The sequence below is a fragment of the Lichenostomus cassidix genome, chromosome 2, assembly GCF_008360975.1.
Source record: "Lichenostomus cassidix isolate B80296 chromosome 2, HeHo_3.0, whole genome shotgun sequence".
Lineage (NCBI taxonomy): Eukaryota > Metazoa > Chordata > Aves > Passeriformes > Meliphagidae > Lichenostomus > Lichenostomus cassidix.
Genome location: NC_139482.1, coordinates 113,351,483 through 113,369,757, shown reverse-complemented (window position 1 = coordinate 113,369,757; position 18,275 = coordinate 113,351,483). Strand labels below are relative to the sequence as shown.

At 38.9% G+C, this 18,275-nt stretch overlaps 1 protein-coding gene across 1 annotated transcript; it reads left to right on the top strand.

The window, feature by feature from the left end:
• Nucleotides 1-2,264: 2,264 nt before the first annotated feature.
• Nucleotides 2,265-10,592, top strand: LOC146442015 (epidermal retinol dehydrogenase 2-like). The gene is made up of 6 exons (XM_085052871.1): nt 2,265-2,608; nt 5,192-5,323; nt 6,146-6,245; nt 7,035-7,179; nt 7,755-7,880; nt 8,365-10,592. The coding sequence occupies exons 1-6, from the start codon at nt 2,288-2,290 to the stop codon at nt 8,456-8,458; spliced, it is 918 nt and encodes a 305-aa protein (XP_084908997.1). The 5' UTR covers nt 2,265-2,287; the 3' UTR covers nt 8,459-10,592.
• The last annotated feature ends 7,683 nt before the right edge of the window (nt 10,593-18,275 follow it).

Below are 18,275 nucleotides of genomic sequence, written 5' to 3'. Positions count from 1 at the left end.
TATGTGCCAAAGACCCCATTGGTTAATTCACCTGTAAATACATCCCTGCTTACTTTTTGAGCTGAGGACCCAAAATTGGCCAAGTGAGTGGCAAATTGAATTGTCTGTATGGATATGCTTGGTTACAGTAGCTGGTGTAGTTAGCAATACTGATGCAGTGAGTGAGAATGGAGGACTCCTTGCCCAGTCAAATTTGGGTTAGGGGAGAGATGTGTCCATGGAAATTGAGCATGTTATTGAAGAATGCAGAGTTGGTCTTCTACCAGGAAGTCTCCTGTGGTCAGTATGCCTAAACAACTCTACTTCATTAAGTGAAAGTCATACTTTTCTGAAAGATCTAATGTGCTTCTGTCCTATACAAGCCTAATATAGGAGTATTTTACTTAAAGAATTACTGTCATAAATTTTAAACTGGGTTTAGGCCAAATTGTGTATTGTCTTGCTTGGTTTTCCATAGGGGTTAACATCCTTATCTAAGCCAGAGATACAGGTCCCCTTTCATACAAATGGAGAATTTTATGTTAAGTGCATTAAATCAGTGCAATCAAGTTAAATTCAGCAACTGCATTTATTTTAATGACTTGTTGCATCCGTTTTAGACTCAACAAAGAACTTGTGCTTCCAAAAACATGCGCTTTTTATGTACATGAAATTTAATAACATTTTTCCTTTATAACTCTATTTTTGCTTATAACTGTAATAGCTCTATAGATGTGAGAATGTATTACAGGAAATGCCGATATTGGCTCTAGGAAAATGTTCCAGTGCTGCTTTGATATTTCTTTCATTTCTTGCTGGTGTTACCACCTCTGTGCACATTTTGTCACATTTTCATTAGAATGAGGAATAGAAAGTAATTAATAAAAACATTCACCCTATGACTTTGCCAGAAAGAACTTGTTTTGCTGCCCACTATGTCTTTGACAAATGTTTTTCTGTTTTCAGAACAGTTTTAAGATGTCCCAGTGTTTCTGCTGGAAAACTTTCTGAAATAACTAGCTCTGCTCTAGCAGTGGCCTATTTCTTTTCAGCTCCGGCCTAGTTTCTCGTGTAGAAAACCTGAGACTCGCAATAACACTTGTATGTTCACATGCTAAATTTCATGAACTTTGCTCAGAGTAGCAGAGACCTGAGTTACTTATCTCCTGGCACTTGTCAAACACAATTACCTATACACATAGATAGCAAAGTTAACTAAGAGATGTAATCAGACTGGGCACATAGTGCTAAAGGTTGAAGTGTAAGTGCCAGCGTGCTCTACCTTTAGCTGAGAAAGAAGATATTAATGCTTCATAATGTTGTTTGTCAATGAGTAAAACCTGTCTTGACCAAGGATGAATATCTTGCACAGCTTTTGTATACTGGGAAATAAAATAACATTCCTCCAAGGGCTTAAAGGCCTGCCTGCTGTCAGCATTACTGGGGTGCATACAGACTGTGAGGTTAAACACGTACCTTAGATGGTATGATTCAAGCCTATGACAATTGCTTAATGCAGGGAGGTGAAGAGAAGAAACTCAGCAGCTTTGCAGTGCATTCTTAAAGAACTGAGTCCAACTGCAAAAGCAGCCTCTCCTCAATAGTGGTAGTCCAGGTAGCTGAAAAGTCAGTAGTGACACACAGTTATTTACCTCGTGTGCTTTGGATATTTATAAGCATATTGTGGTCTGAAGCTCCTTATGCTCAAGTTTTTTCAGCACATTTGGGACTGTGACTTGTTCTGCATATGATTTCATGGTGACAAGGAGTGCCTACAGAACAAAAAAGGATATGGTGTCAAAAGCAGAATTTTTCCTGACCTATAGTACTGGCTTGTAAGCACTAAAGTTCTTTGATCAAGCTATAAGTTTTGATTTGTAATCGTCATGCATTTCTGTTTAAGATGCTCCCTGGGAAGACATATGTTTTTTAATTTGTTTTTATTTATTTATTTATTTTGTGCCTACATTCAGTCAGAGGACAGAATGAAACTCATGACATGAGGGATGGGGAATTTCTAAAGCAGATGAGGGCAGGTGCTGCTGAATGGTAAATGAACTGTGTATTGCATCCTGGAGGAAAGTAGGAGCAACCTGCAGATGAGACAGAAACAGAACAAATGGGTTAGATATGCAGGTGTAAGCCTATATATTTTTTTGAAACAACACTCAAAAGCAGGCTAGAGAAAATATTTAGAATGGATCTGAAAATGTTTTTGAAATGTTGATGTTTGCATCTTCTCTTTGGTTTACCCTATCTGGTAAATGTTTTGGGTTTTTTATCAGGTATCTGAAGAAATAGCCTCAAGATGAACTTCTTCCTGGAAACATTAAAACTCGTCGTACTTCTTGTTTACTATTCACTGGAGTCGCTGGTGTTCTTGGTTGTGCCTAAACGGAAGAAGAATGTTAGTGGTGAAATAGTATTAATAACAGGAGCAGGAAGTGGCGTTGGAAGACTCTTATCATTGAAGTTTGCCAGCCTTGGAGCCACGGTTGTCCTCTGGGATATTAATCAAGAGGGGCTCAACAGCACAGTTAGACTGGCCAGAGAGAATGGAGCAGGAAGAGTACACTCTTACATCTGTGATTGTAGCAAAAGACAGGATGTCTACAGAGTAGCTGACCAGGTAAAGTATCTCATTTGTGGCTTCCACGGTATTCTGAATGCATGTGTAGGTTTAGGATACATGATTAAGTTTTATAGTGGCTTCAAAGCAAGAGATTAAAGTTAATTCATTCTGAATGTACTCTGCTTTCTATCTGTTTTGAGAATTCTGATTTTTAGCGTTGACTTGTGTATCTCTATTCCTTAAAGAATAAAAAAGGCTGGTTCTCTTTTTCAGTAGCTCATTTTAACTGGGTAGCTTCTCATTCATTCAATTACAGAGCAGGCATTTAATCGTGAAGTGCGGAAAATCAATTTATTGAAGCTAAAGCAGTATTTCAAGTTCTGGCAGCCTTTTATCAAAAGTAAACCCTAAAAACCATACATTGTAAAAAGGATTAACTGCTTAGGCAATTTTCAAGTAATTCCATTGTTGTGAAGAGATTTTTGCAGACTTACTTTATCTGAATTAATATATGTATCTTGATGTCTTAAATATTTCTTTCTTTCATTTCTGAAGAGCTTTGTAAACATAGCATGTAGTTAGATATTTTGGGCAGACTAGCAGAATTACCAAAAGCTAAAATTGTTAAACAGTTTCCAATGTAACAACCTGTTCTTATACGTTTAAAATTTGCTAAACTTAACTGTTGGACTATAAAGTTTCCACAATGAGCGTTTGCCTGGGGATGAATTTAAAAAAAAAAAAAGTTCAGCTGTCTTCAGGAACATCTGTTGGCTGAAATAATGTTTTGTGCTCTTTAAGAAGCTCTAGCCTTCTGCCTTTTTCTGTCTGTGCAAAAAGGACTACAACAAGATTTCTGATATGTGATGCCTCTTCATGTTTTGCAGCTTGTTAGAGCTGTTGGTTTTTTATTCCAGTAATGCTGATCAACCTTGGTCCCCCTTGCAGCTCCATTACACCAGCTGAGCTGGACATCTGCTGTCCTTGCAGAGAAGTTGCACATCTCTCCCTGGGCCTGTAGGTGTGCTTCCTGCTCAACTGGGAGGACCGGAGGAGCAGTATTGTAGTGTGAAGGACACTGGAATGAAGAAGATGAAAGTTAACCTGTAGTTTTGAGGACTTGAGTTGATGGGTAGCACTCTGGGCCCGTGGAGAAAAGCAAAGGCTGAGCCAGTCTGGCCAAATTTGAAAAAGAAAGCAGCTTGTAGATCTGTATGACATGGGTTCAGGATGATGCAAACAGAGCTACACAGGAATGAAGAAGTTGTAATAGTGTCCAGTGCATGATCCCTCACTTACAACCTTCTGTCAGCAGCTCAGCAACTGTCAGGTTCACTAATAATCCTCATGCTGATCCACATAGGAGAAAATACCCTAGTACCATTATTTCGGAAGTGTCACATTCTGCTAGTGATGTAGAATCATCCAATCTTATCAGTTACAAAAAAACTTTAGTATTGGTTGGCACTTGGTGCTACTGTTTACTTAATGCAGTGTAGTAGACTTTGCTTCATAGTGTTCAGCATCAGCCTGTGCAAGATAAGACAGCATGGTTCCATGTCCTGTTTTGTCCCCTTCTGGTAATTCAGTTTTATGCAGACTTGGAGTTTTGCAAGACTATGGTGAACTAAATTCATGCTGGAAGGGCAGGATATGTTTGAAACCTTTGCTCCCAGTAAAACAGTCTTACAGCCAAAATGAAATGTAAGTGAATCTTTAAAATCTGTTTCATTAGCCACACAAACACACCAGGAAAAAGTCACTTTGGTAGGAAGAAAACCCAAAGGCTCTGCACATACCAGGTTCTTGTTTCTTTCCTGTACCAACAGGATGAAGGACAGCCTTTTGGCTATCAAGAGCTATAGCTTCAAATTTATTTCTAATGTCCCTGTTCCCAGAAGTTCCCAACTCCTAAAGCTTAGTTAACAAAAATGGACAGGATTGTAACAAGTTTAAGGAAGATGAGGAAGTTAAACTAGAAAAAAGGATAGGTGATAAATCACCCTTTAATTCTTTACTGTTATACCCATTTCATTTTTCCCAGATAGCTCAGATCAATGAACAGTACTCCAAATTCTATATTTAATATTTTCATTCTCCTTTGGAGAGCTGACACAATATCTTGATATCAGCTAGGCCTATAGTTGTTCTCTCAACTGAGTCTGTTCAGGAATGTTCTCAGTCTGGAACTAAAATGTGAACTATACTTCCTCTTACTGAATTAAATGTATAGGTATTATTTTTTAGCCAACTTATTTTCTGGTGTAGAGTGTACCAGATTCTAGTCCAGAATTGCTCTTTGGTTTTAAGATGGGTTTACTGTAGCAAAACACTTGTTGCATTAGTTAAGCTCTGTGTAGTAGAGACTTATCTGGAACAGTTGTCCTTGGAAACAGAGGTGCTGAAAGCAGAAGCTTGTGTGGTGCTGTTGGGCTCCACATCTCTGAAGAAAATCCAGTTGAAAGCTCACCTTTAAAAAGGCTCCAGGTGAGAATGTGCAAGAACCTGAGGTGTTTGGATCCATAACAAGAGTTCAACTTATTTAAAATGTGTAATATTTCTGTTTAAGTTTTTATATATAATACTTGGAAAGAATGTTTTGTATTTATTGCACACTGTGTTGATGTTTTTTTGTTTTAGGTTAAAAAAGAAGTTGGTGATGTTAGCATCCTAATCAACAATGCTGGTATTGTAATTGGAAAGAAATTTCTTGATTCTCCAGATTCACTTCTAGAAAAAACCATGGAAGTGAACATAGTGGCACACTTCTGGGTAATACCTGTATTTTGCATATACATTCTAAAACATCCTTTGAACATGTTTTCAGTGTTAATTTTGCCTTTTGGAATTGAGCAAAACATGCAACGATATAGAGCTCTTGGGTAGTTCAGTCAGAAATGAAAAAACAAATTACTTACTTTGCCCTGGAGTCTGTAAAATAAAAAATAAAAAGGATGGAAGAATGGATCCTTTGGGAACCTCTAATGTAGGTAGATGGAAGCACTTCACATTTAGAAATACTCTTAAGAACTGAAGTAAGAAATACCACATGTTCAGATAGTGCTCTTAACAATAAGTGGAGCTTTTGTCCAAAATGAGTAACTTCGTGTGCTTTTACTTCCTTCCAGGGAAGGCAGGTCACCTATTTGGTGTTTCTATCATAAAGAATTGTAAAGAAAATATTCAAACATGTTGCAGTTTATTTAGAAATAAATTTAATTATGAAGATTTCATGAATTTAATAGAAGGAAAACATGAAATTCAAATCTTTGCCATTTTACAAAATTTGCAATGAACTCTTAATTCTCCTTTGAAAGAAACTTCATGACTAGCTGAAACTATATATTTAGCTTTTATCAAGTTGCCATGTATCTTTAGTAGTACTGGTGGGGTTGGGAAATCCCCATTAAATACTTCAAGGTTAGAGTTCAAACAAGCTCCACATACATACACACATCCTTTCCATAATGAAAGGTAGAAAGCTTGTTTAAACTGTAGGGGGAGTTTCTCTAAAACCAACAAACACCTAAAAAATCTTACAGCATGCAGCTTGCCTAGTAAAATGTTACATTGCAACTCTGACTTACTTTGCAGACTTACAAAGCCTTCCTCCCAGCAATGATTGCCTCTAACCATGGACACTTGGTTAGCATAGCAAGCGCCGCAGGACTGTGTGGAGGCAATAGTGTTTCAGGTAGTGTATTAAAGCTAACATTAATTGAGATTATTAGTTTGATTTAAACACTGCAATCAATACCCATGGCAGGGAAAAAGCCAAACCGATTTTGAGTTTCTGGATCTTTCTGTATAGGTAAAGCAAAGAGTCACATTTTCAAAGCAGCTGACCTGAAATAACATTTCTTTACAAAGTGTTTTCCGGAAGCTCAGCGCTGCTGTGAAACAGGTTTTGCTGCCAAGGCAGTTAGAAGGTGTACAAGCCATATAGAACTTAAGAAACTGAGAACCTCAATGTTGTTAAGGTTAACTTGAAGGTTTCTGACAGGGGCGACATCACTTTAGATTTAGAGAAGACTCACAAGGCATTTCTGGAAGATGTATACAAAGGGGGAGGAAAATTATATAGGGTGACATAGCAGTAAAAGAAATCTAGCTTCAAGTGAATGATAATGAGGACAAATTGAGTTTCAAGTTGAAACCACATTAGTCTTGAAAACTTGAGTTTGACTCATAAGAAATGAGTGCATGGATTTAAAGAGATGGTCTAGTATGAAAAGGTAATTTCATTTACCATTGTTCTGTGGAGAGTGGAAAAGTGGTAGCAGGGTTGTGATGAGAAACCCTCTGTCTGCCAGTCTAGAGCAGCAGTTGGTTTAGGAGAGGAAAGTAAGGGAATGAATCACAGCAAAGGTGAATTTTAACCTAATCCTGAAAACTATTCTGTTGTAAAGTGGTTTATTATTGGACAGTAAAGTTTAATTTTTAAATTTAAATATTTAACTGCAATTAATGTTTTATTTTACAGATTACTGTGCAAGTAAATTTGCAGCAATTGGTTTTGCAGAGTCAATTGATATGGAGATGAGAGCTCTGAGAAAGACAGGTGTTAAAACCACAATTGCATGTCCTTACCTCATAAACACAGGAATGTTTGATGGTGCTAAAACCAAGTGAGTAAACTCTTGTGAGGTTTTTTTGCAAGTTGCATGTTTGGTGTGTGACAAACTCCTATTTCCTTTAAAAAAATAATGAGCTAGGCTTTTTTCTGCTTGTGTTATCTTAGGGCCTCAGGTGGGTGTTAACAGTGCTACCCAGTGACTGGGCAACCCAAAAGGCCTAGGTACTTTACTATTCATTTAAGCTGAAATGTGAAACATAATTGGTGTCCTTTCCTCTGCAGAAACTAAATGCTCCAGTTGTCCTCTCAGGTTTCTAAACCCCCATTCACCTGAAATTGGTGGCACAGCTTTGCTCAGTTTGTGTGTATAATGACAAAATTTAGGATCCAAATAAAATCCTGGTGTGTCTTAATATGATGACTGGTTTGTCTTAAGTCATACCGGGGATAATAACAATGTCCACTCACTCTGACATAATGAAGATTCTGCTGTAATAGGACTTGTGGTATTTATTTCCTTTTTTTAGTTGAGTAACTGAAAAATAACTGTAAACTGTAAATGTTTTATTGAATAAAATGTGAATCCAAAGCAATTTGTGTTCTAGCAGTAAATGTTTTCTGTTTCAGGTGGCCACGTGTGCTTCCCATTCTGGATCCAGAGTATGTGTCTGAGAGGATAATCACTGCTGTACGGCAGAACCAAGAAATTGTGATGATACCACGCATCATTTATTTTTTATATTTTTTGAAAAGGTAAGTTATGGTTTTCCTTCTTTTCCCCTCTCTTTTCTCTCTGGGAATGTTTCAGCTATGTGTTTGATTAAAAGTACAAATGAGGCTTCTGCTTAGTGGTGTGAATTTTCATTAAGTTCTGTGCATTTTAGGAGGGCTTTTTTTTTTTTGCTTGTTTCTATGGGTTCAGTCTATCCTTGGGCCACAGAACCATGACAGAAATGTCTAACTGTGCCTTGCTGACTCTGGGGTTCAGTTTTACTGTGGCCTGTAGACACTGGGCCTCCTTCTGTTGCAATAGGTTGGAATACCAATCTTTCTAATAACTCAGGCTATCAAATGAGTATAAAGGATATTTTGAGACGACCAGTGGGTCTGTATTTCAGAGAGAGCACTGCCTTTGCCAGTTTTAGCCAGGTAAATTAATTCTGTGATAAAACTGCACAACTCTTCTGATGTCTGTTTGTTCCTTTTTATCTTCTTTCTCAATGTCCCTATCTTACAGCTTTCTACCGGTGAAAGCAGCAGTTGTTCTAATGGATTACTTTGGAAACTTTGATGCCATGAGTAGTTTCAAAGGCCGGCCAAAGGAGGAGTGAAAAAGCGCAAAGTTCAGAGACCAGCAGCTCTAAAGTGGACATTGTAAAGGTGGTGGTGGGAAAGGTTTGCTTCTCCAGCAGCTGTGAACTTTGGGTGCCTCATTTTTCATTAGTAACAAGATTTTTTTTAAGTTGCTTTTTAACTGGCTCTTAATCAACAGCTTTCATCTTATTTTTTTTTTTAATCCAGTGAATGGTTTTCTTTTCACCTCGTTATAAAAATACATTAATTTCATTGCTTTGGTTATGTCTGTTTATAATGCCTTAAATATGATCCTGTATCACAAACTAATAATTGGCAACTTCAGGGGGGAAAAAAGGACTCAGAAACCACATGTATTTAGCAGGAAGCCAGAAAAGCCTCTAGTGGACCTGACTTCTTGAACCATGGTTCATTCAATGAACCATGAGGATGGGCTGTGCTGCTGGTGGCATTACTGTTCCCTGGTAAGCTGAAGAATTCAAGAATTCCCTCAAACAACAGATTCTAAGTAATCCATTAGCAAGTGAAAGTTCTGTGAGATAAAAATATTCACTGTGTTGGTGAAAAAAACAATTACATTTATTAATTTTTGGAGGTGTGATCTCTCAACTCACAGATGACTATGGATGTTGGGGCAGGGATGGGGAAGGATGTGTGAATTATGCATTTGTGCTGCTAATTTTCTTTGTGCCTAATTTATTTTAAAAGATAATACCATGACTGCAATTTTGTTACAGAAGTCTTTGTATCTTCTAAGTGCAAAATTTTAAGAGCTATTTTAAATTGTCATCTCCTAAGAAGAGTAAACTTGTATTTACAAAGCATAAGACTGTCAGTCTAGGTGGACTAACCAGTGTCTTGTCAAGTAAGACAATGAGCTACTAAAACCAAGTGTGTTATATTATATAATAGGGGTTTCTCTTGGGATTATTGCAGAAAGGAATGATGCTGATAGAACTGAATGATATCTTTACAGCTATTGTTTGAGTAACAGCATAATGTTTTGGTTCTCTGAGTTGGGTGACAAGTTGCCTTGTGTCTATAGAGACTTGTTTTACTTCCCCTTCACTCTTAGGACTATCCATTTATTTTGAGCATATTTTGAAAAGGTATTGCCATTTTTGGCAATGGATGCTTAGAAAGCTGAAAGTCACCTTGACTTCTTGTAATCCAAAACAAGAAAAAGCTTATGTGAATGTCATTTATGTACATGTTAAGTCCACCTCATGTCACAGTACTCCGCTAGCAATTGGTACAGCAATTGAAACAGTATGGAGAAAAGGGTGACCTTTTTAATGGTGAGTCTTTTTACTTCACATGATGGCCTAGAAACTACCTCCATTTCCCTTGGCTGTACAATTAGTGAGGTTTACTATCAGCAAAAGGTTTACATAGAACTGTTTCACTACTGATGAGCAAGAAATGCTGAGTGAAACAAGTGTGTTAAAAATCACCTTTACGATGGATTGGTGAGAGCTAGAATCCAGAGTGATGAAGAAGAGATTTGTCTCACTCTCAGATCTGCAGCTTTTCTGCTTCAAAACTTTTACTCATTTTATACTACACCTCAGGAAATGAAAGTTGTCAATTAAAAGAGAGATTGTCTCAATGTGCAGTCCATATAGATGTTCCACTGTTCACGAGTTCTACCACTAATAACTATGTGGTGTATCTGTGTCTTCAGCCTCCTCACCTTTTTATACTAACAGCATACTTTTCCCTCCTGGCTATGAAATACTAGATATGCAGAGTTCTGGAGCAAAGGAGGAGAAAAGTGGGCTATACATATGAACATTATGAATATCAAACTCCAGCTCTAGTGAGAGCAAGTAGATTTTAATTTTTAGTGTATTTCTGACCACATTCTGCTGAGCGAAATTAGAAGCAGTGAGTCTGGCAGTGGGATTCGGGTTCGTGGCAGGTTCATATTTGTCACACCCCTAGAAGGATTTCACCTGACAATCTGTGCCAGAGAAATACATCTCCAAGGCATTTTACTACTTCACAGAATCATTGGACTTGGAAAGGACCTGTGTTCAGTTATGTTTTGTATATCTCTTATGTTGGAAACTCTACAGTCTCTCTGGGTCACCTGTTCTAGTGTTTGTTCACACTCTGTTTAAAAACAAATAAATGAAAATTATGTCTAAATTGAATGTACTTTTTTTCATGTCCATTCAGAGGACACCACTATGAGTCTGAGTCTGTGTTTTACACCTTCCTTTTACATACTTAAACACATTGGGCCTGAACCTTTTCTCTATACACTAAGCAGTTCCAGCAATCTCAACCTCTCCTTGTATGACAGGTGCTCCAGGATGTTAATTATCTTTGCAGCCCTTCACTGGACTCATTCCAATATATTCTTATCTTTTAAGAGACCAAGTTCTGTGCTAGATTGAGCATGCACAATATGTAATAAAGAGCTTCACTGGAAACTCTCTGCTTGCTAGCTGTCCTAGTAGGAGTACACAAATACTGCTTTTATGTAAGTGTGCTGCTACCACTTCGAATATTGTGGTCACTGTTAAATTACATCCTGTGTCTGGAGGACAATAGCCTCTCCTGTGGTGGTTTTTATCTCCCACAGCTCCTGTGATGGCACGACAGATACATGGAGTTGTATCCTGGAGGTCAAACAACACATATCCTTCCCCTGTGTTTGGGAGGTTGCATGGAGCAAGTGTTTATGTCTTCAACATACATATGAAGCTCTTGAGATAAAAGATGGCTTACTTCCAGCATAACAATGATCTTGACTGATTACTTTCCTGATGCCAAAAACAACTCTTTCCTTCTGCTCTCGGCAAGAAAACTCATGGAAGGATCACTGTGACACCCAAACAGGAAAATAGAACTTGAAAACAAAGAGCATCTCAGTTGTGACAGCATAATGTCTGACAACAGCCCAGGACTGCTGGACAAAAGAGTCGTTGGTTTCATGGCCATTGCTTGAAATTTTAAGTAGTCTCTTAATAAAAATTACTGTCCCAAATTTGACTGGGATGGCTGCTGTGGCCTAACAATCACTGATACGATGATTCAAAGGCAGTCCATGGTATTTTGTTGCCTGTTGTATTTATTTTCCATGTGAGTTCATATTCCTGTGGTAGCAGAAATCTTGCTGTCCCCTAAAGTGTCTAAACATGGAGAACATAGTGCCAAGAAAAATTAACTTGATCCTCTGGACAAGACTGAGGAGGAAAACAAATAAACCCAGCAACGGAGATAAAGACTCTATTATTATTTATTTTACGAGTTTGGAAATCATACCCAGGGTCTATATGCACCTACTTGGAAACTGGTGTTCATGGTCTGATTTCATTTCAGGAAGGAGCCAAGCAGGTACCTGATCTCAGGTAATTCTCCTAGGAGCAGTTGATCTTCTGAAGACACCAGTGTGGACTGCATAATTTGCTAAGCAGCTGTTCAAAACCATAGGCTTAGTAAAAAAAACATTTTAACAAAATAGCTTCTCCCACTGACCTTTACTATGAGAATCAGGAGAAACGGACCCACAGTGATCAGATGTTCTAAGAAAATGCAACATTTCTGTCTCTCAGGTGACACTTAAAAGTTTTATTAATGCTTCAGTAGGTGGGGGTGCACTACAAGCAGGGACTTTTGTCCGCTCACACTTTCTCTCTAGTCATAGGTGTCTCCAGCTTGACAGATATTTTCTTCACCAGCCAAAGCCACCAAGCTCACAGCCTGAAGTTATGCAGATGGCCTATGGCTGAGGAAAACATAGCTTTGTCCAGAGAAGAGAGGTGGAAAAAAAATCACAACTTCCCTTGCCCTTGGCAATATTCACACTAGGGAAATGAACATCCTCAGGATTGGGACAGAGATGTTCAAGACAAGGGTATGGCAAAGGCAGAGGTTCTGTGCCAAGGTGCCTTGGAGCGTTGGGTCTTCTGGGTAGTTACTGCTTGATTAAAACAAACCTTGATGCTTGGTATAGCTGTGTTGAGAGATTTCACCCATATCCAAGGTCATGAGCAATTACATCTAAGGAATCGTGGTTCTACGAGACTTGTAGTGGAGTAGCCTTCCAGAATGCCTGTCCAGGAGGGAAGAACCCTGAGAGATATTGTGACACTTTCACCTCTCCATGTCTTGGAGCCCAGTGGCAGCATCCCTGGCTTTGGCACAGAAAGAAGAATCAACAGAGCCAGAACACAAGAAGCAGTAACAGCACTGCCAGTACATGCAGCCAACAGCAACAAAAGAGATCCTTGCTGAACAAGTTTGGCCAGTTGGCACCATAAACTTCATGCCTAGAAGGTGTTGTGACCTAGGCTATGGAACCTGGGTGATGGTGTAGTCCCCCTGGGCAGGTATCTGCATCACCTGTATTAACCCTGTTGCTGCAAAGGCAGCTTGCTCAGAGATTAATGCAAGGGGATATATGATAGCTGAGGAATCTGTTGAGCACATGGTCATGGGAATTTTTGTGGAAGGTTAACACGGAAGATCTTCTCTGTATTAATTCTAGAAAATATACTTTGCATTATTTATTGGTCTGTCTGCATATTTCTGGTATGGGAATGGTTAACACTGAAGCAAACTCACATAATGCACCAGGCACAACTAATAAAGTTACAAAACTGATTTGAATCATGCTGCAGTTATTGCAGAATGTCATACCTGTGTTTTGGGGAGCTTCTAACAAATTAAGAGAGAGCTGTCAGTTCCAGGTAATCTCATCTGTAAAGGGTGTCGTATCCAGAAGGAGCAAATATCACTAGGATAGCCAGGTGAGGTGCTTGTCTGAAGTATTTCCTTTAGGAAGAATGTGATTTCCACCCTCTGGTATTGTCAGTCCTTAACAGAGGATGGGTGTAATTGACAAGGTGCATTGTTGAAATTTCTGTGTTAAAATTCCCTAAAAAAACAAATGCCAATTCCACCAAAAAGAAAAAAATAAATACTTGAAGCAGTTAGAGCCTGCTTGTAGAAATTATCTCCACTAGCAGCAAGAGGCAGAAATCTGTTTCCAACCTTGCTTCTGAGCCAAGGACTTGGAAGACAGCTATGAAACTAGTTGTTCAAGTTCTTTTCCACATTGACAATTAAATGTCTGACTGCCCTCTTTCATGCTTTTAGATACAGATAGTTTTATCTGCAATGGTATTTATAACAACATTTTAGGGCTTATGAATTGGTCCATAGCATTCAGATAATTAAAAAAACAAAGTGTTTTTAATTTGTGTGTGATTGTAACACTGCCCATCTAAAATGGGTCAGGTTTTCAGCTTGCATTCAAAGGGGAGAGAGCACTTAAACAATCACCTCACAGTCAAGAAATAATTCCCTGACACCTGCTTTTTCCTAGATTTGGAGTGAGGCAACTACAATTGTTGGAAAAAAACTACAGTATCCAAATTGGAAAACCCCCTTAGAGAAGAAGACTGGAGGAGGGATGAAAAAAGTGAGGGAATTTCATTCACCAGTTCAAATGGGAGTCCACTAAATACGTGAGGAGTGCAAGAAAAGAAGGAAGGGTGATATCGGTGATACTGTTGATGAATAATTAGTTGGTACATGATCTCCTTGTGGGAAATACTGGAAGACTTCCTTTTGGTCCACAGGATTCTTGAAGGCTGGACATGTTTCTACTGTTCTAGAGAATTTCCTGACCTAAAATAGGGATAGCATTGTGTCTTAAAAACATGGTATTTTGTAAAGAGGATAAGCACTTCGGAAAAGTGGAATATAGGACATATATAAACATATACATATATATATATATACACATTTCAATTATACATATATGAAGTATGATGTTTAGATTTCATTTGGACTCTCTATGTACAGAGATATAAAGAGGCGGACAGGAAGGTTTCCAAGCCTATCCTCTTTTCAAAGTCTTTTCAGTTAGTTTTTGCAATTTGGGATGCTGTGGCTTTGAGTTTTATATCTGAAGCCAGGTAGTGACTTGCCTGTGCAATGCTTTCCCTATCAGATTAAACAATCTCTTTCAAAATAGCAGGTATTTTATGGGGTAGCACCCTGACTGCTAAGAATGTGGACTAAGGAGACGGTGGCACAGCTGTTCACAACTTTCATTTTTATTCACCAAGCCACAAGCCTAGCCTTTTAAACATTATTTTTCAGAACATGGCACAGAAACAATGGATTTTTCACATCCACAGGAAGAGCTGTTGCATTATTTCCATTGTGAAGGCCTGTTCTGTATTCTCTTGCATATATATGCTTTTTTTATTTTATTATATTACAGCAGACAAAGCCACAAAGACATACCATGAATATCTATCCATGTTCTCCACCTCAGTTATAGATCAATTTGTTTGTTTGTTTGTTTTCTTCTTAATAGTGTTCCCTTAAAGTCCAGAAGGAAGCAGTAAAAGTCCAAGTGGATCAAGAGAACAAGCTAAGGGAGAAATTCAGGGTTCAAACCAATTCCTTGACTGAGGATTTTGAAGGAGACATAATAAAGCAATAAATTACGCCTTTACAACCAAATACAAATTCTCTTAACTATTTTGAAGCACTCAATCTTGCCACTGTTAAATCCAGGAAATCACCATGAGGAAATCTACAATGTCAATTCTTGCATTCCTACATGTAAACCATCAGAGCTTCTGTGGTGGCAAATGATTAGGGCTTCACATCTGTGTATTCCATTCAATCTGTTTTGGGAGACATTCTGCCACAGGACTGCTCTCCAGATTTTATACACCTGCAAATACTTTAAAGGATATTTTCACATCAGTAGATCTGTTAATCTTTTAAACTGTAAGCCAAATATAATCTAAGTGAAGAATGACTTGAATTTAGGAAGGGACTTAAAAAATGTGGCAGCTAAAATAGTCTTTTCCAGAGACTGAAATCAGAGAGTGCTGAAATGTTGCATTTGTTCCTAAATGGGGAAGTTAACCTTTTTCTTTCCCCGCTGTAAACAAGCAAGAATTTTTTTCTTTTGTTGAGATGCATTGATAGTATCTGCTAATTAGAGGCAGAATGGCCCTGCATCTTTCATCAAGCAAAAAGTCATGGCACTGCGTCAGTAATGACTTAGTAGCACTTCACGATTTCTGGAAATTCCTTGGCTTTCATCCTATTGCCCCTCCCTAGTTGGACTGTAAGGAGACTTGGATGGAAAATTTTAAGAACCTTTGTATTTTGTCTGCATAGAGAAAGGACTGCTATAAATTGACTACTTTTACCTCAGATATTTTTAAAGATTAGCAAAATGGATTGATTGTAAACAGACTATATTCCTTTAAGAAGATCCCTCTTAACAAAAGTAGTTGTCTTAGGAGAAAAACATAATACCTCTAAACTTACCCACACATAAATTATGCTTAACTTCAGATTACAGTTATCATAATTGTAAATAGTTAGCTTCAGTGGCATGGAGACTTCCAACATTAAATGACTGATGGTTTGAAAAGAAATTGAGGCAGAAACACAAAAAAAGGCAAATCACAGTCAGTACAATGCTGATAATAATTGTTTGTATGTTAGATTTGTGTATGCTGTCATTCAGCGAAGCACAAACAGCTTAGAAGTGGCTTTCCACTGAGGCTGGAATGGGATTAGAGTAGGCAGCACTCGGAGAGCTGTGCACACCCTTGCATTTGCTTTTCTGCTAATAATTGGATATTTGCATTCTGCACAAAGTGATGTTTAGGAACACTGCCTCTGCTTGTAAGAACCTCAAATAGCACCAAGTCTGATGTCTGCAATTCCAGACAATGACATATTTTTTATTATTACTACTGTGGAATTCTCATAGAAAAATATGTGAAGGAATGCCTTTGAGTAAATACCCTAACTGATTTTCAATCAACATGCTTATCAGAAGACTAATTTGAAGTCTTAGTGAGAGATTATATGAGCAAACCTGGCTCATATTGGGATTCTGCCACATCCTTGTCTCTCCCCCCACAAAAACATTAATACCATCAGACTTGTTCCAAAAATAAGAATTGATAGAAATAGTCTTGTTTGTTTACCTTGGTCCTGCCAGGTGATGAACCCTCTGGCTTTGCCACAATGAGAAGTTACAAAGATATGTAACTGAAGAATCCTCTTTGGCTCTGTTTTCTCCACCCTACATGACAGAGAGTTTAACCATCATTATGCAACCATTGGTTTGCAAAAGGGTTTTGGCTTAAAAGATGCTGATGATGATAGGAAATATCTGTTGAGAAAGGGTGACCTGGATAACCAGCTAAACAGGAGCCATGACACTGCTGTTGTCCACATTCTGGTTCCTGCTTAGGGCCACAAGAGCAGCTTGGGGATGATCTCCTCACAATGTCTGCTCATCAGCAGGGGCAGCTGGTGCTACTGTCTGAGGACAGACAGCTGGCATCTACACTACTACTATATACCGTACACTGCTACTACCTGTACAGGCTGGGGCCAAGTGGCTGGAAAGCTGCCCAGTGGGAAATGACCTGGAGGTGCTGGTCGACAGCACCCAAACATGAACCAGCATGGGCCCAGGTGGCCAAGAAGGCTAATGGCATCCTAGCTTGTACCAGCAATAGTTTGGCCAGCAGGACCAGTGATTGTCCCCTGTACTCAGCACTGGTGAGGCCACACCTTGAGTCCTGTGTTCAGTTCTAGGCCACTTGGATCAGAAAAGACATTGAGGTTCTGGAGCATTTCCAGAGAAGGGCAACAAAGCTGGGGAAGGGTCGGTAGCACAAATCTGATGAGGAGCAGCTGAGAGAGCTGGGGTTGTTCAGCCTGGAGCAAAGGAGGCTCAGGTAGGACCTTCTCACTCTGCAATTACCTGAAAGGAGGTTGTAGCAAGGCAGGCAGTCAGCCTCTTCTCCCAAGGAAGAAATGACAGGATGAGAGGACACAAGCTGTGCCATGGGAGGTTCAGGCTGAACATCAGGAGGAATTTTTTCATGAAAAGGGCTATTAAGCATTGTAATGGAACTGTAATGCCTAGGGAGGTGGTGGAGTCACCATCCTTGGCAGTGCTTAAGAAAGGACTGGATGTAGCACTCAGTGCCATGGTCTAGTTGACATGATGGTGTTTGGTCATAGGTTGGACTTGATGACCTCAGAGGTCTTTTCCAACCTAAACGATTCTGTGATTCTTTGACTGTTGAGGTGAAGAAGATACCAACACTGAATAAAATAGTCCAAAAGGCCAATTGATCATATTAGTTAAAAATTATTGTAGTAAACTAACATTAGTTTGTATCTCTCAAACAGTCTTTGTTTGTAAAAGACATTTAGACTTGCTACATGGTGACAATAGGTTGTCCTTGTTTTTCTCCCTAGCAGCTGGTTGGACATGTGCAGTCCTGTGGGGATGTACAGACTGGCAAAGTTTTCCAAGTGGTCTTTAGTTTTCCTTCTTTTTCCACTACAACCAATCCAGAAAACAGTAATTTGAAATAGCAAGATTCCAGAAGGCTTTTCTAGACCTCATATATTTTCTGGAATAATCTCCCTGGTTGGAACATTCCCTACTTTTCATGTCACCAACAGGAAAACAGTGAAACATCCCTTAGCACCATTTCTCCCGTTACATTGTACATGAGCTATTCACCAACTGCTTGTCTCTTAAAGAAAGTCTTAAGCAATGCCTGTGAAAAGCCCTGTCATGAGTAAGCAGTTGCACAAGGAAGTTTTTTAGCAACCAAGATCTCAACAGGCATTTTTGAAGTCACAGTAATATCTGTGCAACCTCTAATAGCAGCAAATCAAGATGTGCAAGCACAAAAATTCTCCCAGCTGCAGGAGACTATTCTCTTGCCAGTCTGCCTTGAGAGTTCACTGTTGCTCGAGGAACTGCAGCCAAGCTAGCACTTCTAGCACTTCAGCAGGTGATTCACC

What these genes read in the sequence shown, in the direction of transcription:
- LOC146442015 (XM_085052871.1), top strand. Translation starts at nt 2,288, where the DNA reads ATGAACTTCTTCCTGGAAACATTAAAACTCGTCGTACTTCTTGTTTAC. An exon ending in TCTACAGAGTAGCTGACCAG is followed by an intron (nt 2,609 to 5,191) that starts GTAAAGTATCTC and finishes TTTTTGTTTTAG; the next exon opens with GTTAAAAAAGAAGTTGGTGA. An exon ending in TTTTTATATTTTTTGAAAAG is followed by an intron (nt 7,881 to 8,364) that starts GTAAGTTATGGT and finishes CCTATCTTACAG; the next exon opens with CTTTCTACCGGTGAAAGCAG.